A 21103-nucleotide genomic window follows, 5' to 3' on the forward strand; every position below is an offset into this window, starting at 1 on the left:
AATTCTTAAATTTTTATAATAAAATGAAATATTAAAATATTAAATAAGAAATTTATAGAAATATAATAATAAATAAATTTTTTAATCATTTGACCATAAATTTTGAGATAACAATAATAATAAAGATAATTAAAAAATATAAAAGATAATTAAATAAAAAGAAAAAGATTAAATATTTATCATAGTAGACAATAAATTACTACAATTATAAATGATAATCTTATATGTTAAGTGCCATGTGATAATATTATGAATAAATCTATCCACGTGACAATACTAAGAAAAATTTTACTTACTTTATATATATAGATAAAAATTATTTTTATTATTTTAGGATATATAATTCTTAATTTTTTTTATAATAAAATGAAATATTAAAATATTAAATAAGAATTTATAGAAATGTAAAAACTAATAATAAATAAATTTTTTAATCATTTAGTCATAAAAATTAAGATAATAATAATAATAAAGGTAATTAAAAAAATAAAAAAATTAAATACCCAGCATAATAGATAATAATTATTATAATTATAAATGACAATTTTTATATGTTAAGCACCATGTAACATTATCAAGAGTAAATTTATTCACATAGTCATATTAAGAAAAATTTTACTTGCTGTATATTATCTATATAAAAATTATTTTTATTATTTTAAAGTGTATAATTCTCAAAATTTTATAATAAATAAAATATTAAAAACAAAATTTATAAAAATGTAATAATAAATAAATATTTTAATCATTTAGTAATGAGAATTAGGATAACAATAGCAATCATAAAGATAATTAAAAAGAAAAAATTGAATATTTAAAATAATAAATAATAATTACTATAATTATAAATGATAATTTTTTTCATGTTAAGTGTCACGTACAATTTATATTACAATACTAATTTTTTTTTTAATTTATATATATTATAAATGGATAGATAAATTTATAGAAATATAATAATAAATAAATTTTTTAATCATTGAGCAGTTATAATAATAATAATAATAATTATTATTATTATTATTATTATTGAAAAAAATTAAATAAAAAAATTAAATATTTAACATAATAGATAATAATTATTATAATTATAAATAATAATTTTTTTTTATATATTAAGTATTATTTGACAATTGTAGAAATTAATCTATCCACGTGGCATAGATACATAGATTTAAGGGGTATATGTCTGTATATGGATGTATTCTTAATTAATTAAAAAAATAATTATTAAAATTTTAATATTAAATGCATAATATTAATAGTAACGAAAGGAGCCCATATATGGTCCAGATTCATTCCTCGAATCTTTATTTGCATGTACCCGAGGCCGAGGAGACGCTAGCCCAGCAAGTAAAACGACATGTCATTGAGGAAAAATAATATAATCGAACGAAATAAATGATTTTTCGTCAGCTGGCGGAAACAGGTGAGTGAAGTGAGAGTGAGAACCTTCAGCCAGCCCGTTTCCGGTTGTCAGCGACCTACCCCAGCCGGCGATACCATTCATTCTTTCACTGCTGAGCAGAGGACCGAAGCAACTGACAGTCTCCCCTCTACCGGTCATCTCGGAATATAATACAACCGGAAGTCTCCTCAGACCCTAGGTAGTATTTTTGTCCCACAAGTTCGAAAACTTGAAACCGCGACTTTTCTGCTCTGGTTTCTGTCAAACGGCGAAGCTCCCGGGCGCTCAACAGGGTAAGGGAGAAGTAGCGCGCTCTACACAGAATTGATTTCTGAAAATAAAAATTTATTTAAAAGCCTGTTTGGGATCATTATTTTAGTTTAAAATTTTCTGATTTTTGGTATTAGAGAGGATATTCTGGTAATATCAGTTTGCTGATATTAGTGGGATAAATATGGCATATAAAGGACAGAAGTGAACCTTAGACTTTTCTATTACTGGCTCTGTTCTGTAGCCTTGTTCAAATTTTCCATGTTTATTTGATTGCTACCTCGTTTGTTTATTTTGCGTCATTAAGTTTATTGATTTAGAATTGTTGGTATCTGTCAATTGTATCTTAACAAGGTTTTTAGCTGGAAGATGAAATGTTTATTAAAGAAGCACTTAACTTTGTGTGGTTGGCATTGTATGCGGATATGGAGTCATAGTCTGCTTACCTTGAAAGGACTGAATTTTGATTTATTTCTGGAGTATATGCATTTTGGATTTCATTTCTCCGGAAATAGAATTGCTTGTTTTTGTAAGTAGACACGTGCCTAATGCAATCTTGAAGGTGATCCATATTTGGGGTGGGGTGAAGCTGGTTATATTTGTAACGATCGGGCTCCAACCACTAGAGTAATTGTCCACTTTGGCTATAAGCCTCAAGGTTTTGTCCTATAGATGGATAAAGTAGAGAACTTACTAGGAGGACACTCATTCTAGTATTTATCTCAAGTGAGCAGGCTTAACCCTAGAGTTCTTATCCAGGCCATTCCACCAAAAGGCGTCTCTACTGATTAGTTCTCCCATTTTATATATCATTACTTTTTGAACCAAGACCATTTCCGTGCTTTGGCGATGTGTTATTTGCCTAAGTGACATTTAAAATTTGGACCAGTTCTCGATTTGTGCGTGTCATCCTCGCGCAGGGGCCATGCTAATCTTCTCTGTATCGTTCCAATTTTATCGGATGTCCTCGAAGGGACTGTCATGCTAACTGTGGTTTCAAAACAAATTTCAAGAGTTTCTAAATCAATAATCACGTTTGCAAAACAATAACATATTCAAATCATTTCAAAACAATAATTACGTTGGTGCATAACTAGTTTTTAACTGATTATGTTCTAACAAGCATTGGATTTAATTCAATGATTATTGAAATTGTTATAGTATGTATGAATTTAGCTTTGTGAAATGGTATTTCCACAAGTGCTAAGCATTGTTGTGAATTGAATAAATTATGTTTTGAAAAATTTTGATAGAACATGTTTTGAATTGTGATAGTCAATTTGTATGGAAAAATGTAAATTTATGATTTGAATTGTGATGAGCATAAAAATTATTGTATATTGGAATTGAATTTGAATCGAATTGTATTGTGATTTATGCTCACTAAAAGGATTGTGATATTATTTTATATCTCACTATAGATGCCCTGGAGAGTTGGAAGAATTCAGGGTTAAGCGTGCTCGCTTGAGAGAAATCCTAGGATGGGTGACCTCCTGGGAAGTTCTCCACTCTACCTATGGGACAAAACCGTGAGGCTTATGGCCAAAGCGGACAATTTCTCTAGTGGTTGGAGCCCGATCGTTACAATTGGTATCAGAGCCGCTTGCGTGTCCTCTTGAGCGATGGTGGGGCAAACCTTAGCTGGGACGCTGAGTCTCGAAAGGGGGGGAGAAATGTCCCTTAGGCAAATCCCACATTAGCAAAGCACGGAGATAGTCTTGTATTCAAAAAGTAATGATATATAAAATGGGAGAACTAATCACTAGAGGCGCTTTTTGGTGGAATGGCCTGGAGAGTTGGAAGAACTCCAGGGTTAAGCGTGCTCGCTTGAGAGAAATCCTAGGATGGGTGACCTCCTGGGAAGTTCTCCACTCCACCTATGGGACAAAACCGTGAGGCTTATGGCCAAAGCGGACAATTCCTCTAGCGGTTGGAGCCCGATCGTTACAATATTAGCTACTTATCCTCAAATAACTTGAATGTATCTACTTATCCTCAAATAACTTGAATGTATCAGCTGTGTTGCATTTTCATCCTTTCATCCTTTCCCTTATATGTTTGATATAATTGATGAGGATAAGCCTTTGCTTTTATTTTTATGCTGTACTAGATTCTTTTCAGTGAATCTTGGTAATTTCATTATTTTTCGTTTGCTATAAGTAGTAAATGACTATAAGATTGATTTTGGTTGTCAAAATCTTCACCTTATATTTGCTGTTTATCTTGGGAAATTTTCATATCATTCACAAAGAAGACATGCAGCAGAATACAACTTCTTTCGGCCATTTATCCATGGATGTGATAGTTGTATTGCAACAATGTTTTATTTATTTTCCTGACGGAATGTAATTTTGAGTATTCAGTTTAAAAAATTTGAGATTTATGCATATTTCATTTGCATTCATTACTTGAATTTTTAGAGAGAAAGCGAGAGAGAATCAACACAGAAAGACAAAGATATTTGTAGAAATGTTGGCAATTGGCAACTCTACTTCCAGTTTGCATACGGGCATTGGATGCAATCTTTTACTCAGAGAGCTTCAGGTCTCTCTCTCTCTCTCTCTCTCTCTCTCTCTCTCTCTTGGGGTTTTTCTTATACCAATCGCTCTCCATTTCCTTAGTTTTAATGGTTATGATGAAAAAAAAGTACACCACTTGAATTTGCTTTTAAAGATCATACTTTCAAATTATACTTTGGAAGTTTGCAACTTTGCATGGTAGTCTGTTTTCATGTAACTTTATTTACATTTTAGTTTTTCTTTTATTCAGTTATTATAATCTAGTAAAAAAGAGAGGCTTTATCTTTAAGAAACATTTTTTTATTATCTCTTTGTATGTGAATAGAAAATATTAGAACATACTTTTTAAAGAAATAAATGATAGTTGAAGTTAACAGTATCTTAGCTACTGAAGGTTTATCATTGAAGATTGAGATATTGTTTGCATATTTACTCCTCATATATATTCTTCATGCAAATTATATTGAGTGAAGCACAAAGAGCATTAGGCTTTCATTTTTTTGGAACATTGAAGAAGTAAGAAAGAAAGAAAAGAACTGTTGAATTGATGTGGTTTAGCTAAACTTAATTTCATATCTTGGGGAGAATTACAATTGCATGACACAAATATTATGTCGTGCTTTTTGTTCTTTTATGTGCTTTTAATTCTTGACAAAAAAAATGAAGGATTTAACCCTTTTTTTTCCCCTAAATTTGGTGCATATGTAGGTACCAAAAAATTTTTGGGTGAGAAAGGAATGTAATTTAGGAGGGAAGTGTTTAACTTTAGCAAAAAAATTTGAGTTGAATTGCTCAGCAGACAAAGAAATGGATGTGACCACTTCAGCTTTAGTTGATTGTGTAACAGAGGGCTTAAGTGGTATGATTCTGTTGTTCATGCTATTTGAATCTGTGTTTCATTCGGTGCTTTTAACTACTAATATTATTCCTATTTTGCAGAAATTGATATTAGGGAGCCTAGTATTTCAACAATATTGATGAACTTTGAGAATAAGTTCGATCCTTATGATGCAATGAGTACCCCGCTTTACCAAACAGCTACATTTAAGCAGGTAATGCTGATAAGTATTTTTACAAATTTTGTCTTCCAGAATTGTGTGGAGGTTGAAAATTTACAGTTAAACTACAAGTAAAAATAGGTTAGAAGCGATGTAGCCTGTTTGGATTTTAAATAACGGAATTCTTGGGATTGAGGCTTGCTTTAATTGTTGAGAACTCAAGTTGGATTCAATTTATAACTTATTCATTTCTGTTAATAGATTGAAAAAGTTGAAGAAAGATAAGTACAAGAGACATAAATGGATAATCTCTTTCTTCTTATGCTGCATAGACAGAGATTCAAGCATGTGAAAAGTCACTGTATAGTTAGCATATAGCTACCTAAAAATGAAGAAGAGAAAAACTATTGGAATTCTGGACATATTGTTTAATAAGTTTGGAGAAGTTAATGTACATTCACATGGATGTGGTTCACTCTTTCGAAGTGTTGGTGCTGTTATTTTCTTGTAGTTATAACTATTTCCACTTCTTGCTATAGTAGGGCACTGATGGTTATGTCTATTTTCAATTATTCTTATGAGGCATTACACATGCTTAGCATAATAGTTCCATTTTTGGTTTTTAGCTGAGTTTGTCTCTCACAAGCTTCTTTTTTTTTCCCTTTTTTTTAAATTTTTTTTTAGCCATCAGCAATAGAAAATGGCCCATATGATTACACCAGAAGTGGAAATCCCACCAGGGATGCTTTGGAAAGGTGTGTTTTGATTGTCTGTGCACATGCTGATGAAGCAGTTTTCACAATTTTCAAATGGTTCTATTTGTTATTTTTACTTGGCATTTTTTTTTTTCGTGGAAGCTTAATTCTACTTTTATTCTCATCTCTTAGCCTCTTGGCAAAGCTAGATAAAGCAGATCGAGCATTGTGCTTCACAAGTGGAATGGCTGCTTTGGCTGCAGTTACTCATCTTGTTGGAACTGGTGCTTCACTCTCTTTTTTTTTGTCTATTCTGTATGTACACTCACATACTTTTATTTATCTCGTGAATCAAGTTATTATCTGCATTTTGAATTTTCAGTGGAAGAATTGACATATAAGACCATAAGTTCATAGGTACTGTAGACATTCTTGAACATGGGTTCAATTATACTCTGGACTGTATTATAGCAGTAATATCCTTGACATAGCTTCACCTTATTAGTCAATGACATCAAAGTTCAGAAGTCTGTTTATGGAGATGTGTACCACTGCAATATGACCAGGGATAAATTGATATGGTAATGTTTAGAAAGTTAGACGTTGACACAGTAAGGATTTGTTTGCATTTAATATTTTCTTTTAAATAGAAGTATCTTTATTTAGCTTTTTTTTTTGGTATGAAACAAATACAACAAAAATAAAATTAAGGTGTATAATACATTGTGAATGTATATGCACACATTCCTATATTTATGAGGTTGTAGAACTAGTTGATGGAGAAGTAGAAACAAAAAGCTAATTCAAAGGAGAACAGAAAGATTCATGCCATTTTCATTTGCGTTTTGTTTTGGCTTCTAAACTTACAACAGTAATTACTTATTTGATTTTGAAAAATGAAAACTATATTTTATATTCTATGATCACCACTATATTCCCAGGTTTTAAGCTTTATCTGGCACATTTCCTAGGTGGCTAAGGTGTATCTTGTCCTAGTTTGGGTAAATTGGCCCAAGTGTTTGACTTGTCAATGTTGAGAAGATTTTGCCTTATTTTGGAGTGTTCAGCTCCTATGTTTGTGTGTAAGCATGTCAGGTCAGTCCAGATAACATAGCCTTAGTGGTTGTGACTTGTCAGCTCCATTGCCTTAGCCTTGGTCATTATGACTTATGAGGTTCACACCATGTGCATGTTTATAGCTGTTTGTACAAATTCATGCTTTTCAAAAATTTTTGCTTTCATAATCTGTTTTCATTGATCATTAACCCTCCCTAGAGCCCACAAGTGTGGGATACTTTGTGCACTGGCCACTGGGTTACCCTTTTTTTATCTATTTTCATTGATAACCCTTGATTCTTCTGAAATTTCTTGTAACTGGTGCAATTTATATCTTAGGTCAGGAAATTGTTGCTGGAGATGATTTGTATGGTGGTTCTGATAGATTGCTGTCTCAAGTAACCCCAAAATCTGGAGTTGTGGTCAAGTTAGTATAGTTTACCTCCAGTCTTTGTCATCTGTTTTCCTGCAATTAAATTCTGAAATATTTTTGCTCAACGATGTGAAGACGAGTAAATACTAGCAATCTGGATGAGGTTGCATCTGCAATTGGCCCCTGGACAAAGCTTGTGTGGCTAGAGAGCCCAACTAACCCTCGTCAACAAATTTCTGATATTCGGGTAAGAGATGCTATCTTAATTTATGAAATTTGTTTGTTAACAATTAATTTTAGGTTGTGCATTGCTTAAAATTTTTGGAATAAACTAAAACCAAAATAACCAAATTTATTAGATTCTAGAACTGAACCAAACCAAATTTAAGGAATAAATTGTATTTAACTGAATCCATCAAAACTAATTTGGTCGAATTCAAATGTTCATTTTTGGCCTCATTAAAAAAAAAACTGTAAATCCAGAGAGAACCCATTTATTTTTTATTATATTTTCTCCTTGAAGCAAATAAGCATGATCCATTTTTATCTTGGCTTTGGTGAATTTTCTTGCTTCTATATAATGCTTTTTCTGATCAGTAATCTAAATGACCAATGATATCTACAAACCCTTCCTTTTTGTACATCATTTGCTTGGATTTTTGGCTATAAAAGTTTGTGTACAAAACGAATTATATAAAATCAAATATGACAAACCAGATGAAGGTGAACACTATGAGGTAGAATTTAGCAACAGTCTTCATTTTGATTTTTGGTATTGGGCCAAAATGGTAACAAAAATGCTTGAAAAATCCACAAAGGAAGAAAGGTTTTGCACCAAAAAAAAAAATTCAGAGATGGAGAGGAGAGGTTTAATATTCTGTTGAATGAACTCTGGATTGTGGAAAGGAAGGAGGGAGGGATGGGGAGGAGGTGTGTATGGTTTTTATCTTTAGGAATATTATGATGTAAGGTTAATTTAGGAATGTAAAATATTAAAATGTAATTTTTTTGTCCATGTTATAATGTTTAATAGTATATTTTTGTCTTTTCAAAAGTTCACCCCCCTATTCATACTTTTTATGATGTATATCTCCTAATTGCTCTCCAGTTTTGATATATCCTGTTGAGATGATCTGTTGTTGAATCTTTTCACGAATAAAGTGACAATCAATCTCAATATGTTTGGTCCGCTCATGAAATACCGGATTAGAAGCAATATGGAGAGCAGCTTGATTATCACACCATAATTTCGCAGGCAGGGGGGTCTTAAAACCTGTCTCATCTAGTAATTGAAGTATCCACATTACCTCACATACTGATTGTGCCATGGCTCTATATTCGGATTCAGCACTAGATCGAGAAACTACACTCTGCTTCTTGCTTCTCCAAGACACCAAATTTCCTCCAACAAAAACGCAATATCCAGTAGTTGATCTCCTGTCAACCTTAGATCCAGCCCAGTCGGCATCTGAAAAACATTCAACATTCAAATACCCATGATTATCATATAACAAACCTCTTCCTGGAGCTCCCTTTAGATAACACAAGATTTGTCTCAAGGCTTCCCAATGAGCAACAGTTGGGGAAGACATAAACTGACTTACCACACTAACGGCATAAGCAATGTCAGGACGAGTGACTGTAAGGTAGTTCAATTTTCCTACCAATCTCTTGTATCTCTCTGGATCTTCAAACAACTCACTATCCTCGCTACTTGATTTGTAAATTTGGAGTCATTGGTGCACTACAAGGCTTAGCACCTAATTTTCCTGTTTCTGTCAATAGATCGAGGACATATTTTCTTTGAGACAAGAAAATACCTTTCTTACTTCTCATAACTTCAATACCCAAGAAATACTTTAATAATTCCAAGTCTTTGGTCTGAAACTGGGTTTGGAAGAAGGTTTTAAGAGATGAAATACCTGCAGAGTCACTCCTAGTGATGATAATGTCATCCACATAGACTACCAGGAGAATTAAACCAGCCTCAGATTGCCTATAAAATACTGAGTGATCACACTTACTCTTTTGCATACCAAATTCCTGTACTGCTTCACTGAATCTCCCAAACCAGGCCCTAGGACTTTGTTTCAAGCCATAAAGAGACTTCCGAAGCCTACAAACTTTACCCAACTCCCCCTGAGCAACAAACCCAGGTGGTTGCTCCATATACACCTCCTCCTGAAGATCACCATGAAGGAAAGCATTCTTGATATCCAATTGGTGCAGGGGCCAATCATATGTAGCTGCTAAAGAGATAAACAAGCGAACAGAAATAAGTTTAGCTACAGGAGAAAAAGTGTCAGAATAATCAACCCCATATGTCTGAGCATATCCTTTTGCTACAAGGCGTGCTTTTAACCTAGCCACAGAACCATCAGGATTTACCTTTACTGTAAATACCCATTTGCAACCAATAGCTTTCTTACCAGTAGGCAAAGGCAACAGTTCCCATGTACCATTAGCATCTAAAGCCTCCATTTCCTCTTTCATAGCAGCACACCAGCCAGGATGAGACAGTGCCTCACCAACAGTATTAGGAATAGGAACAGAGTCTAAAGAAGTAACAAAACACCGAGAACAAGAAGACAATTGATTATAAGAAACAAAAGAAGAGATAGGGTAAGTACATGAACGTTTACCTTTACGAAGAGCAATGGGTAAGTCTAGATCAGAATCATGATCAGTATGAGGTACAGGATCTCCCAACGAAGTAGCTGGTGGAGGATCTGAGTCAGGAATCTCCAATCTCCTGGAATAAACATGAACAACAGGAGGTCGAGTAGGTCTAGAGACAGAAGAAACAGGCTGTGAGAGAGGACTAGACATTGGTTGGACAGTATATATTAAGAGATCATCCTCCTCCCCCTGACTCTCATACACAGATGATTGAGGAAAAAATGGAGTGGACTCAAAAAATGTGACATCTGCAGAAACAAGATAACGATTAAGAGTAGGAGAGAAACAACGGTACCCTTTTTGGATCCGGGAGTACCCAAGGAAGACACATTTGAGAGACTTTGGATCCAATTTAGTAACTTGCGGACGAACATCACGCACAAAACAGGTACAACAAAAAATACGGGGTTCAACAGGGAACAAAGATTTTGTAGGGAACAAAGCAGTATAAGGAATATCCCCATTAAGGACAGAAGACGGCATACGATTGATAAAAAAACATGCCGTAGAAACTGTATCTGCCCAAAAGTGTTTAGGAACTTTCATCTGAAAAAGAAGAGCACGAGTTACCTCAAGAAGATGCCGATTTTTTCTTTCGGCCACGCCATTTTGGGATGGGGTATCCACACAGGAAGACTGATGAAGAATGCCATTTTGTGTCATATAAGACTGAAATTGTGCTGAAAAGTATTCTTTGGCATTGTCACTTCTTAATATGCGCACAGAAGTATTAAATTGAGTTTTGATTTCATTACAAAAGGCACAAAAAATAGAAAACAACTCAGAACGATTCTTCATTAAATATAACCAGGTAACACGAGAGTAATTATCAACAAAAGTAACAAAATAACGAAATCCAGTTTTAGAAGTAACAGAACAAGGACCCCAAATATCAGAATGAACTAACTCAAAAGGGGATGAAGCCCGTTTATTGACTCTAGACACAGAAGGCAAACGATGATGTTTTGCAAACTGACACGACTCACATTCTAGTACTGATAAAGACTGAAACTGAGGATACAATTTCTTCATGGTAGACAAAGAAGGATGACCCAATCTACAATGAGCTTCAATAGGTGTTAAGGTACTGGAGAAACAAGCGACCGCGGTACATGATTTTCCAGAATGTAGAAACCACCTGACTCCCGTCCTCTACCAATAATCTGCTTTGTCGTAAGATCCTGAAATAAACACTGGTCAGGAAAAAAGGAAACAGAATAATTTAAGGTACGAGTAAGTTTACTAACAGAAAGTAGATTAAAAAGAGAAATTTGGTAGACACAAAACAGATGACAAAGAAATTGACGAAGTCGGATTCGCAGTTTCAGAACCCATGACACAAGAAGTAGAACCATTAGCTAAAGTAACAGTAGAGGAAGTGAGATTAGACTGAAAAGCAGATAGAAGACTAAAATTACCTGTCATGTGATCTGTCGCACCAGAATCAATAACCCATTTGGATGAGGAAGACACAAGGCATGTAGTGGATTTACCTGACTCAGCGATCGCAGTGACAGGGGAACTGGTATGCTTTAGAGATGCCTGATACTGGGAAAACTGTGCAAAATCCTCTGCAGATATTAAAACAGTTTTCTCAAAGGAAGATACTGTAGAATCCTCTGCTGCCATATTTGCCATCTGTGATCGCTGATTTTTTCTTTGAAGTTGAGGACAATTATATTTTGTATGGCCAGGTTCATGGTAATAATAACAAATGACTCCTCTTGAGTCCTGATTTGAACTAGCCTCTCCATTACGCTGATTACTTCTGTTGCCTGTAATTCCTCCTCTACTTTCTCTTCTATTACCCTGTTGTCCATTTGGATTACGGCTAATAAGAGCACTACTGGCAGGCTGTGACGATTGGGTACTCTCTGTACGAAGTACCCGTGTGAACGTTTCATGCAAAGAGGAAATCTCAGAACTGGAGAGAATCTGAGATTTAGCAGTCTCATACTCTGAAGGAAGGCCTGCAAGAAAACTCATAACAGCTAGTTGCTCCTGTTGGGCCTGCTGAACTTTCACATCAGAACTAAAAGGCAATAATACATTAAGTTCCTCATATACCCGTTTAAAATCCATAAAATAAGCCGTGAGAGACTTATTCTCTTTCTCAGCACGGTAGAATGCCTTACAAACATCATAAATACGGGAGATATTCTCTTTACCAGAATACAGAAAATCTAAGTAATCCATCAATTCCTTAACAAATTCACAGTGATTAATTAAACTAATTAACTCACTGTGAATCGAGTTCCGAAGCTGCAAAAACAACCGAGCATCCTCCCTTAGCCAAGTTTGTTGTGTATCATCAGTAGGTGGATCTTTAGTAAGGTGATCATCCTTATCAATGCTACGCAAATAGACCCTAACAGTCTTACTCCTATACATGTAATTCGAACCATTAAGTTTGTGTTCCGTGATCTTAGTCATCACCGGAATCACATCAGAAATAACATTCTTATTGTCTGCCATTTGTTGAGACAGAAAACTAACCGAAACGATAATCCAAAGTGCTTACAGTAGCAAAATAACCCAAAATCACAAACCAAGCAAATACCGAAATAGGATCTGAGAGCCAAACCTCAGAAGTCCTTTAATGGTGTACTGGATCAGGCAACAGCACACAGTGGTGGAATAAGGGGATTGAGGCGACGCTGGCGATGTTGATCGGAGTCGAAAAGGCCGGTCGGCGGCCAAGGTCTCTCCTGAGCTGGGTGGTGAGAACAAATAGTCACCCTAGATAGATGACCTGCTCTGATACCATGTAGAAAGAGATGATTCTCCTTAATATCAATTAATCTGTACATGGGTATATATATACAATTGATTCCTATAATTGTGTTCTACTAATTAGGAAGAAATCCTAAATAAGAATTTCTAAATAGGAATACAGAATACAAAATATACAGAGAAATAATATAATGATTGACTTTCCATAACATATGACAAGTATCAATAGTTAATAACTATTTTCCTTTTTCATCATTTTTATTTTATTTTTTCTGTTACCATCTTGCTGATATTTTATCAAAAATTTCAGAAAATTGCAAAGATGGCTCACACACATGGTGCTCTTGTCTTGGTAGACAATAGTATTATGTCCCCTGTATTGTCACAGCCATTGGAACTTGGGGCAGGTATGAACAATATGCAATGGTTGTACCCTTAGTTTAAGAACTCAATACTTCTTAGATAGTACTGGTTTTTATTGATTCATGCTCCTTGCAGACATAGTGATGCACTCTGCTACTAAATTTATGGCTGGGCATAGTGATGTCATGGCAGGTGTGCTTGCAGTAAAAGGGGAAAGGTTTGTTGCTCTAAGTACGTATTCATACTGCAAATATAATGGATGTTTTCCATTTCCCTTATTACTTCCTTTCATAATTTTTCAGGTTTTAGCTAATCTTTTTGTATCTGTATTGGAATTGTTATATACTATTATTTCTCATCTTGTACTTCTTTTATTAAGTCATTTCTAATTCTGAGAGATTAAAAATCCACACTGATGAGGTTTTTACCATCACTTTTATAGTTTTTCTTGGCATTGTTTCACATGCATGTTAACTAAGGAAACCTTTCTTCTGTACCTTTTTTATTTGTTTATGGTGGTTGATCTTTCTTAATAAAGCTATTTCAATGAATAATCTATAGACTTTACTGCTTTTTTATGAATTTATGTATCTCTTTCTGTAACTCTCTTCCCTCCTGTGACACATGGGTGGCTTCCTATGTTAACTAGCTTGGCGAGAGATTTGTATTTCCTACAAAATGCAGAAGGCTCTGGATTAGCACCATTTGACTGTTGGATTTGTTTACGAGGTATTAAGACCATGGCCTTACGTGTAGAGAAACAACAGGTGCTAACTCTAAACCACTCAAGTAGACAATTTTATATTCTTTTTGTTTATTACATCTAATTAGTGTTGCTTCTATTTCTCATATTTCGTGTTTGTACAATCCATGTTGACATAAAGGGCAACAAAAAATTGAGGCCCACACATGGTAAAATGTTATTGGCCTAATCACCAGCGCTTATCACTGTGAAGTTGCTTTTGTTTTGGTTTTGAATCTGCAATAGTCTTTTTTTATGCTAAAAATATAAATGGATGAATAGAAGAATGTTATTAATAGTTTTAAGAATTTATTTTGACTTATTTTGATTACTACTTTACTGTTAATAATTAAACTCAAATTTGAAAGTTGGTTAAACAAGTTGCAAAATTAAGTGGGGAGTGGAAACCACTTAATGTGGGAAAAATGGGAAATGTATTGATTTTAATTGCTACTGCTTATCTTTAAAGTAATTAGTAAAGGAGATTTTTCCTCTTTCACTTATGACATGGCAAAAAGTTGGCAATTGTTTCCAATTGATCATATCTTTTTACCATTCTAAATTGCTCAACAGTATTCAAGACGAAAGCTAAAATGGAAAAAGCATTTGCAATTAGAATACATGTACTCGAAGAAAAATAGCTTCAGCTTTTTTGTGGACCTATTTTTAGGAGTCCAGACAGGTACCTTCAAGATTTATAACATTGATGGATTATTGAGAACAGCGGGACTCTACCCTCTATGGTTAGGTCCATTTAGCAAAAGACTTAGAAGAGTTGACGTCAAATTAAAGAAGCTGTTTGAAAAAGTAGTTTAGTTGTTTTTGGAGTTTTTATGACTAAAACTTATCAAATTTAACTTTAAACCAATTTTTAATTCCCTTTAACTAACATATTTAAAGAGATGCTTTTGTCAACAGCTGCTTTAACAACAATATCAAATAGGCCCTTTGGGCTGTAGGTCTTTTCAATATCTTTTCTTTTTTCAGTTTTCCTTTTTGGGATGATTAACCTGATTGAAGGTTCTTGAAAGATTATATATATATAAAACCATGAGGTTGTCTATAATATATAGTTTGATCCATTCTGTTTCAAGATTAACAATTATAGTTCATTAGTTTTTTTTTAATGACTCGATACTTTTTCATTGATTATAAAATTATGAATTTTTCATTATGCTTTAGTTTCTATTTTTTTAAACTGGATTACACTTTAGTCCACTAAGTTTTTAAATTAAGTTGTACTTTAGTCTTGGAATTATTATATTATAAAGCACTTTAGTCCTTCAAAGTCTTGTATTTTTCATTGATGATATTGGAGTAAAAGTGCTAACTCTGGATCAGCAGGGACCATAGCATATTTTGGGGCAAAACTCAGGGTTTTTATTTTATTTTCTTAAATTAACCCTTATTTATTTTATATTGCTACCTTCCAATCTCTTCTTGAAATTTGTTTTTGCAATACTTGGAGTTGGTGACAGGGATTTCAAACTTAAAAAATTTGTATGCTTGTGTCCTTGGCAGGACAATGCACAGAAGATTGCTGAGTTTCTTGCTTCACATCCGCGAGTGAAGAAAGTTAACTATGCGGGTCTTCCTGGTCATCCTGGACGTGACTTGCACTATTCTCAGGTGCTTCCAACAGATAATTTTTGAGATCAATACCACAGCTTGAAAGCACTTAGATAATAAACCTTTGTTTCTCTTGTAGGCAAAGGGTGCAGGTTCCGTGCTTAGCTTTTTAACAGGATCACTGGAACTCTCAAAGCACATTGTTGAGACTACCAAGTATTTCAGTATAACTGTCAGTTTTGGTAATCATCATTCTGTTCAAAGCTTATGTGTGACTGAAACACTTTTTTTATCCATGTTAATGAAGCTCCTAAGATATATGAGTATGTGTGTGTAGAGGAAGGGAGGGAGAAAGAGAATCAGATGTTTCCTTGATTATAAAATGCTCTTTTCATGAGAATGGAGATTAGAAATAATAATTACATAGCCCCTCTGTAAACCCCTCGGCCAGGAGCTTTTAGCATGGTATTTTTCTTTGAGAATTTTGTGCCATAAAACTTTGCACCTTGGTTTGCTAAAAAAATATTTGGTTTAATTGAGCAAACAAAACTGAAAGTCCTCGATTGCATATTGGGTTCAAGTATAAGGCCGACTTGGACCTTAAGCCTATTGACATTAATAGGTTCACAATCTCCAAATTTGCTTATAGTTTTTTTTTTTTTAATTTTTTGTTATAAATTTTGTGAACTAAATTAATATATAGTTATACTTTATTAGTTGTACTGTAGTACATTGTAGTTTCTTCTTTTTGATATATTGATGTGATATGTTTATCATTAATATTTTTGAAGTTTCAAATAATTGATAATTAAGTTTTTTATATTTATTTGCAATAAATACATATTATAAAGTATTTAAACAAGTTCTTAAAGTATTTTTGTGGCGTGAACATTAACACATTAAATATCATGGATCATGCTCAATATTTTGGTTACCATGGTTGGATGAAGCTGCTTCCTTACTGTGTAATTGGTTATTGCAGGGAGTGTCAAGTCCCTCATAAGCATGCCTTGCTTTATGTCCCATGCAAGTATACCAGCAGCAGTCCGAGAAGCCAGAGGCCTTACCGAAGATCTTATTCGCATCTCTGTGGGGATAGAGGATGTGAATGATCTGATTGCTGATTTAGACCATGCTCTAAGAACTGGTGCACTGTAGGCATTTGAGGTTCTACGGACTTAATCCTAGCACCTAGAGTGAATCTGAAACCAAATGCTGCTCAACTTTCGAGTGTGGTTAGAAATATATGATGTTTGTTTGTGGTAGTTACTGATGTTTTGATTTAAACAAATGCATTTAAGATGAATCCAGGTTTTTGTGTACTGATATGGGAATGGATTTCTAGTCATGTGATTCAATAACTATCGGTAACTTTTAAGAACAATTGATATTTATTCAAATGGAGCCTCGCATAATTTATGTGACCAGGCCATCTATACTCCACAACCCTTTCAAGAAGAGGACAAACATGACAATATATCATCTGTGCAAGTAGCCGGCTAGCAGCATTCACCAACAATGAACCTTGGTTAAATTTTGTGGTGGACTTGGCCAACAGGTACTCCAGAGCCACTGATGTGATGATGAACACCTGATCGGTGAAGTGGATGGAGTATGTTCTAGCTGAGACTCAGATAAACGCATTGCAACAATTTAGTCTCCCTTATCTGGCCCTTGAGGAGCCTGCTGTGCTCTACCCAAGCCATGAGAATATGTTCGTAGGGAGTAATGAATAATTTTTCCATTTTCTTAACAAAACTAAGTTGAAATTGACATTTTAAAACCCAACCACAACCTGGTGAGTGGTAACTAAAAAAATTTCTTTTTTTAACTTGTTAAAATCTCTTTTCTACTTTACAGAAAATGAAAGTTCTAAAATAAAAATAAATTAAAAACAAGCATCAATGTAATAGCCCCTCATAGTCTTTGCTTTTAATTATAGTTGCCTGTATTTCTTATCTATGAGCTTTTAATTTGAAATTAATGATAGCAATTATTGCAGATTAATTAGTGATTAAAATGAAATAAAAGTTATCTTGTGAATTATATACTCCCTCTATCCTATCGTATCTCTCGTTGTTGAGAAAGTGTCAATTATTTTTTTTTTAATTTTATTTTTATATTTTATTAAATAAAATAATTATTTAAACAATTTCTTAAAATTCATTTTAACATTTTACTCTCTCTTAATTAAATGAAATAAAAATTATTATAATTTAAGTAATTTGATTACTTTTTTAATTATTATGTAAAAAATTTAAATGATAGATAAAAATAAACGAAACAAAGTGTCATCTTACTATAATAAAAGAACTGATTCAAATCCAATTTTAATATAATAATTTTCTTAAAGAGTACAATATTACACTCGTTAAAGTTGATTGAATATGCATATTTATTACTAATTTCACATTAAAAATTATCAATATTTCATAAAAATGTGTAATATTACACAAAAGGGTGTAATATCACCAAATATATAATTTTTACTTTAAAATATTGCTCAAATTAGAAAAATACATTAATACAAATATGAAAGATTGAAGATATGAATAGCACACTAAACCGTATGAAATTAACGTATCATCAGCTCTATTAATTAATCTTCTCGATTTCCAACTATTAGTACGATTTTAGGCTTTGGATTTTGTTAACCCCACTTCTGCTTCAACCTTTACTTTTCTTCTTTCTCTTATTCAGATCTTATAATAATAAAAAGAAATGGTGATTTGAAAGAGTAAAGGGAAGAACTGATAAAAATTAACTAGCCATAAATTAATTTAAACTTAATGAAAATAATAATATGATGATATCTGATCGCGCCGTGTGTTCTTGCTCATGGCTATTCTCATTTCGCAGCCGTGCATTCTTGCATGCAAAGCGCGCTTAAGAACTGATCCACAGACCGATTTCAAAGGTTCATCAATTCTTTTGCAAATATGTAAGAAAATTTCCGATTGATTAGGAAGCTATCTGTAAAATGCATGTTAGTTATTGATCGAAGTTGGCTTATATAAGCTTTTTGGGTTCTCTTTCTCCTCTCACCTCTCTCTCTCTCTCAACACACGCACACACCCAATGGCCCTTAGTGAGACTACATTAGACACAGATCTCTCTGTTCATTCAACCTTCGCCTCTCGATATGTTCGAACCTCACTTCCCAGGTGATTTCATCTTTATGTATATAAGTCCATTTTTACCTCTGGCGCTCAAGTCTTGGATGATCCATCAAAATATTGAGAGAATTTTTTCCCCACATTAATATGTGATTCTTTCAGGTTCAAGATCCCAGATAACTCGATCCCTAAGGAGGCAGCCTTCCAGATCATAAACGATGAACTAATGTTGGATGGGAACCCTAGGCTTAATCTGGCATCCTTTGTGACCACTTGGATGGAACCTGAGTGCGATAAGCTTATCATGGCTTCTATCAACAAGAACTACGTCGACATGGATGAGTATCCTGTCACCACCGAGTTGCAGGCAATCACCTATTCACTTCTAACACCATATAAATATTTTCCTCAAGAAGCAATAGTTATAATGCATAAACCAATAAGCTTGTTTTAGTGATGTTGGAGTTGTCTCCGGAGATTGGCTTATATGATACAAGAGATGTGAAGTTTCGAGTTTCAAAGCCTCATTCACAAGCCAATCTAACAAAAATAAAATAACTGTAGTACATGATATGAAATAATATTTATTCTATATGCATGCAGAATCGATGTGTTAACATGATAGCCCATCTCTTCAATGCACCGCTTGGAGAATCAGAGGCTGCAGTTGGAGTAGGGACTGTGGGATCCTCAGAGGCCATAATGCTGGCTGGGTTAGCATTCAAGAGAAAGTGGCAGAACAGGAGAAAAGCCGAGGGAAAGCCCTACGATAAGCCTAACATTGTCACTGGAGCCAATGTTCAGGTGGCATAAAAATTCCTCGAACTGCATTTATTAAACTTTGAACTGATGAATTGGGTGATTCTTTAATACAGTAAAGATTTATTTATATGTGCATGTGAAGGTCTGCTGGGAGAAATTTGCGAGGTACTTCGAGGTGGAGCTAAAAGAGGTGAAGCTAAGGGAGGACTATTATGTGATGGACCCTGAAAAGGCAGTGGAGATGGTGGATGAAAACACTATCTGTGTTGCTGCTATTCTTGGCTCTACTCTTAATGGAGAATTTGAAGATGTGAAGCGCTTGAATGATCTTTTGGCTGAGAAGAATAAGGAAACTGGGTTCTCTCATTCACTCTTAAAATAAGCCAATTTGTTATATCATAAATGATAATGATTCAAATCTGATTAACTTAGTAAGCATAATCGAAAAATCATTTAGTCCAACAATGTAATTATAAACACAAGCATTTCTGTTGGGCAGATGGGATACTCCAATCCATGTTGATGCAGCAAGTGGTGGTTTTATTGCACCTTTTCTGCATCCAGAACTTGAGTGGGATTTTCGACTGCCATGGGTGAAGAGTATTAATGTTAGTGGTCACAAGTATGGGCTTGTTTATGCTGGGATTGGTTGGGTCATTTGGAGGAGCAAAGAGGACTTGCCTGAAGAGCTCATCTTCCATATTAATTACCTTGGAGCTGATCAGCCCACTTTCACCCTCAATTTCTCCAAAGGTATGTCTTCACAACACCCATCAGAATACTATATTAGTAGCTATTGCTACTGAGAATCCTTTTTGAAAACTCACTTATATAATTTGATGATTGTGAAGTCTTAAAAGAAAAGAAAAACCCTGCTTCTCATATTGCAGGTTCTAGTCAAGTCATTGCTCAATACTATCAACTGATTCGCATGGGTTTTCAGGTAGTTCCAACATGTATATAAAGTTAGACAGGAAGAATTTTTTTTTTTCCATTTACATTTCTGAATTGAGAAAACAAATTAATGTGTGTGTGTGGCTCATTAGGGATACAAAAACGTAATGGAAAATTGTAGAGACAACATGATAGTACTTAAAGACTCATTGGAGCAAACAGGGAGGTTCAACATAGTTTCAAAGGACGTAGGAGTTCCATTGGTAGCATTTTCTTTGAAAGACAGCAGCCAACACAATGAGTTTGAGCTTTCAGATATGTTAAGGAGGTATGGCTGGATTGTTCCGGCGTACACCATGCCGCCGGACGCTCAACACGTCACCGTGCTGCGAGTTGTGATAAGGGAAGACTTCTCTCGCACTCTCGCTGAACGTCTTGTGAATGATATCCAGAAAGTTTTACAAGAGCTTGATGCCCTACCTTCCAAGCCTAAGGTATCAATTTGTGGAGATGATAATAAAGTAGTAGTGAAGAAAACTGCTTTGGAGACCCAAAGGGAGGTCACTACAGTTTGGAGGAAGTTTGTCATGGAAAGGAAGAAGATGAATGGTGTTTGTTAAAAGATTTCAAGTCTTTGATCAATTCTTTGGCTATTTTTCAGTCATTGCAGATGGAGGTGGTTATGGCCCTTCTCTTAACAAACTTGAAAAGAAATTTTTTATTTTTGTTTCTCTCTTTGCTTGGTTATGGTTGTTAATGCTTATAGTACTCTATATGTACATCAATTCGATTAATTACAGGCAATTTTGTTTGATGAACAGTATCTTTATTAGGAGGTCTCATATTTTTTAAATTTTTATGAATTTAAGTTCACGTTAGTTTGGTCATCACTGATCCCATTTTGCTTTGAATAATTGATGTCCTTG

The 21103-nt window shown here is 34.2% G+C and overlaps 2 protein-coding genes and 1 non-coding gene across 4 annotated transcripts; 2 read left to right on the plus strand and 1 right to left on the minus strand.

Moving 5' to 3' along the window:
* The first annotated feature begins 1378 nt into the window (after positions 1-1378).
* On the plus strand, positions 1379-16805 carry LOC110637610 (cystathionine beta-lyase, chloroplastic). 2 transcript variants are annotated; one of them, XM_021787803.2, is made up of 14 exons: positions 1379-1701; positions 4099-4222; positions 4906-5056; positions 5137-5249; positions 5880-5950; positions 6083-6174; positions 7286-7373; positions 7455-7566; positions 13042-13138; positions 13230-13311; positions 13744-13861; positions 15358-15465; positions 15545-15647; positions 16388-16805. In XM_021787803.2, exons 2-14 carry the CDS (start codon positions 4148-4150, stop codon positions 16561-16563), a joined length of 1386 nt encoding a protein of 461 aa, XP_021643495.2. In that variant the 5' UTR covers positions 1379-1701; positions 4099-4147; the 3' UTR covers positions 16564-16805. The 2 variants fall into 2 exon arrangements, with proteins under 2 accessions (XP_021643495.2, XP_021643496.1); XM_021787804.2 differs by lacking the exon at positions 4099-4222.
* On the minus strand, positions 2553-2655 carry LOC131183639 (U6 spliceosomal RNA). Its single transcript, XR_009151679.1, has one exon. It is a non-coding gene; the product is annotated as a U6 spliceosomal RNA (small nuclear RNA).
* Positions 16806-18468: 1663 nt separating the features above from the next.
* LOC110637640 (glutamate decarboxylase 1-like) lies at positions 18469-20991 on the plus strand. The gene is made up of 7 exons (XM_021787867.2): positions 18469-18569; positions 18684-18888; positions 19125-19325; positions 19426-19640; positions 19783-20036; positions 20174-20226; positions 20330-20991. Exons 1-7 carry the CDS (start codon positions 18484-18486, stop codon positions 20795-20797), a joined length of 1482 nt encoding a protein of 493 aa, XP_021643559.1. The 5' UTR covers positions 18469-18483; the 3' UTR covers positions 20798-20991.
* The last annotated feature ends 112 nt before the right edge of the window (positions 20992-21103 follow it).

Source organism: Hevea brasiliensis, chromosome 9 (assembly GCF_030052815.1).
Source record: "Hevea brasiliensis isolate MT/VB/25A 57/8 chromosome 9, ASM3005281v1, whole genome shotgun sequence".
Taxonomy (NCBI): domain Eukaryota; kingdom Viridiplantae; phylum Streptophyta; class Magnoliopsida; order Malpighiales; family Euphorbiaceae; genus Hevea; species Hevea brasiliensis.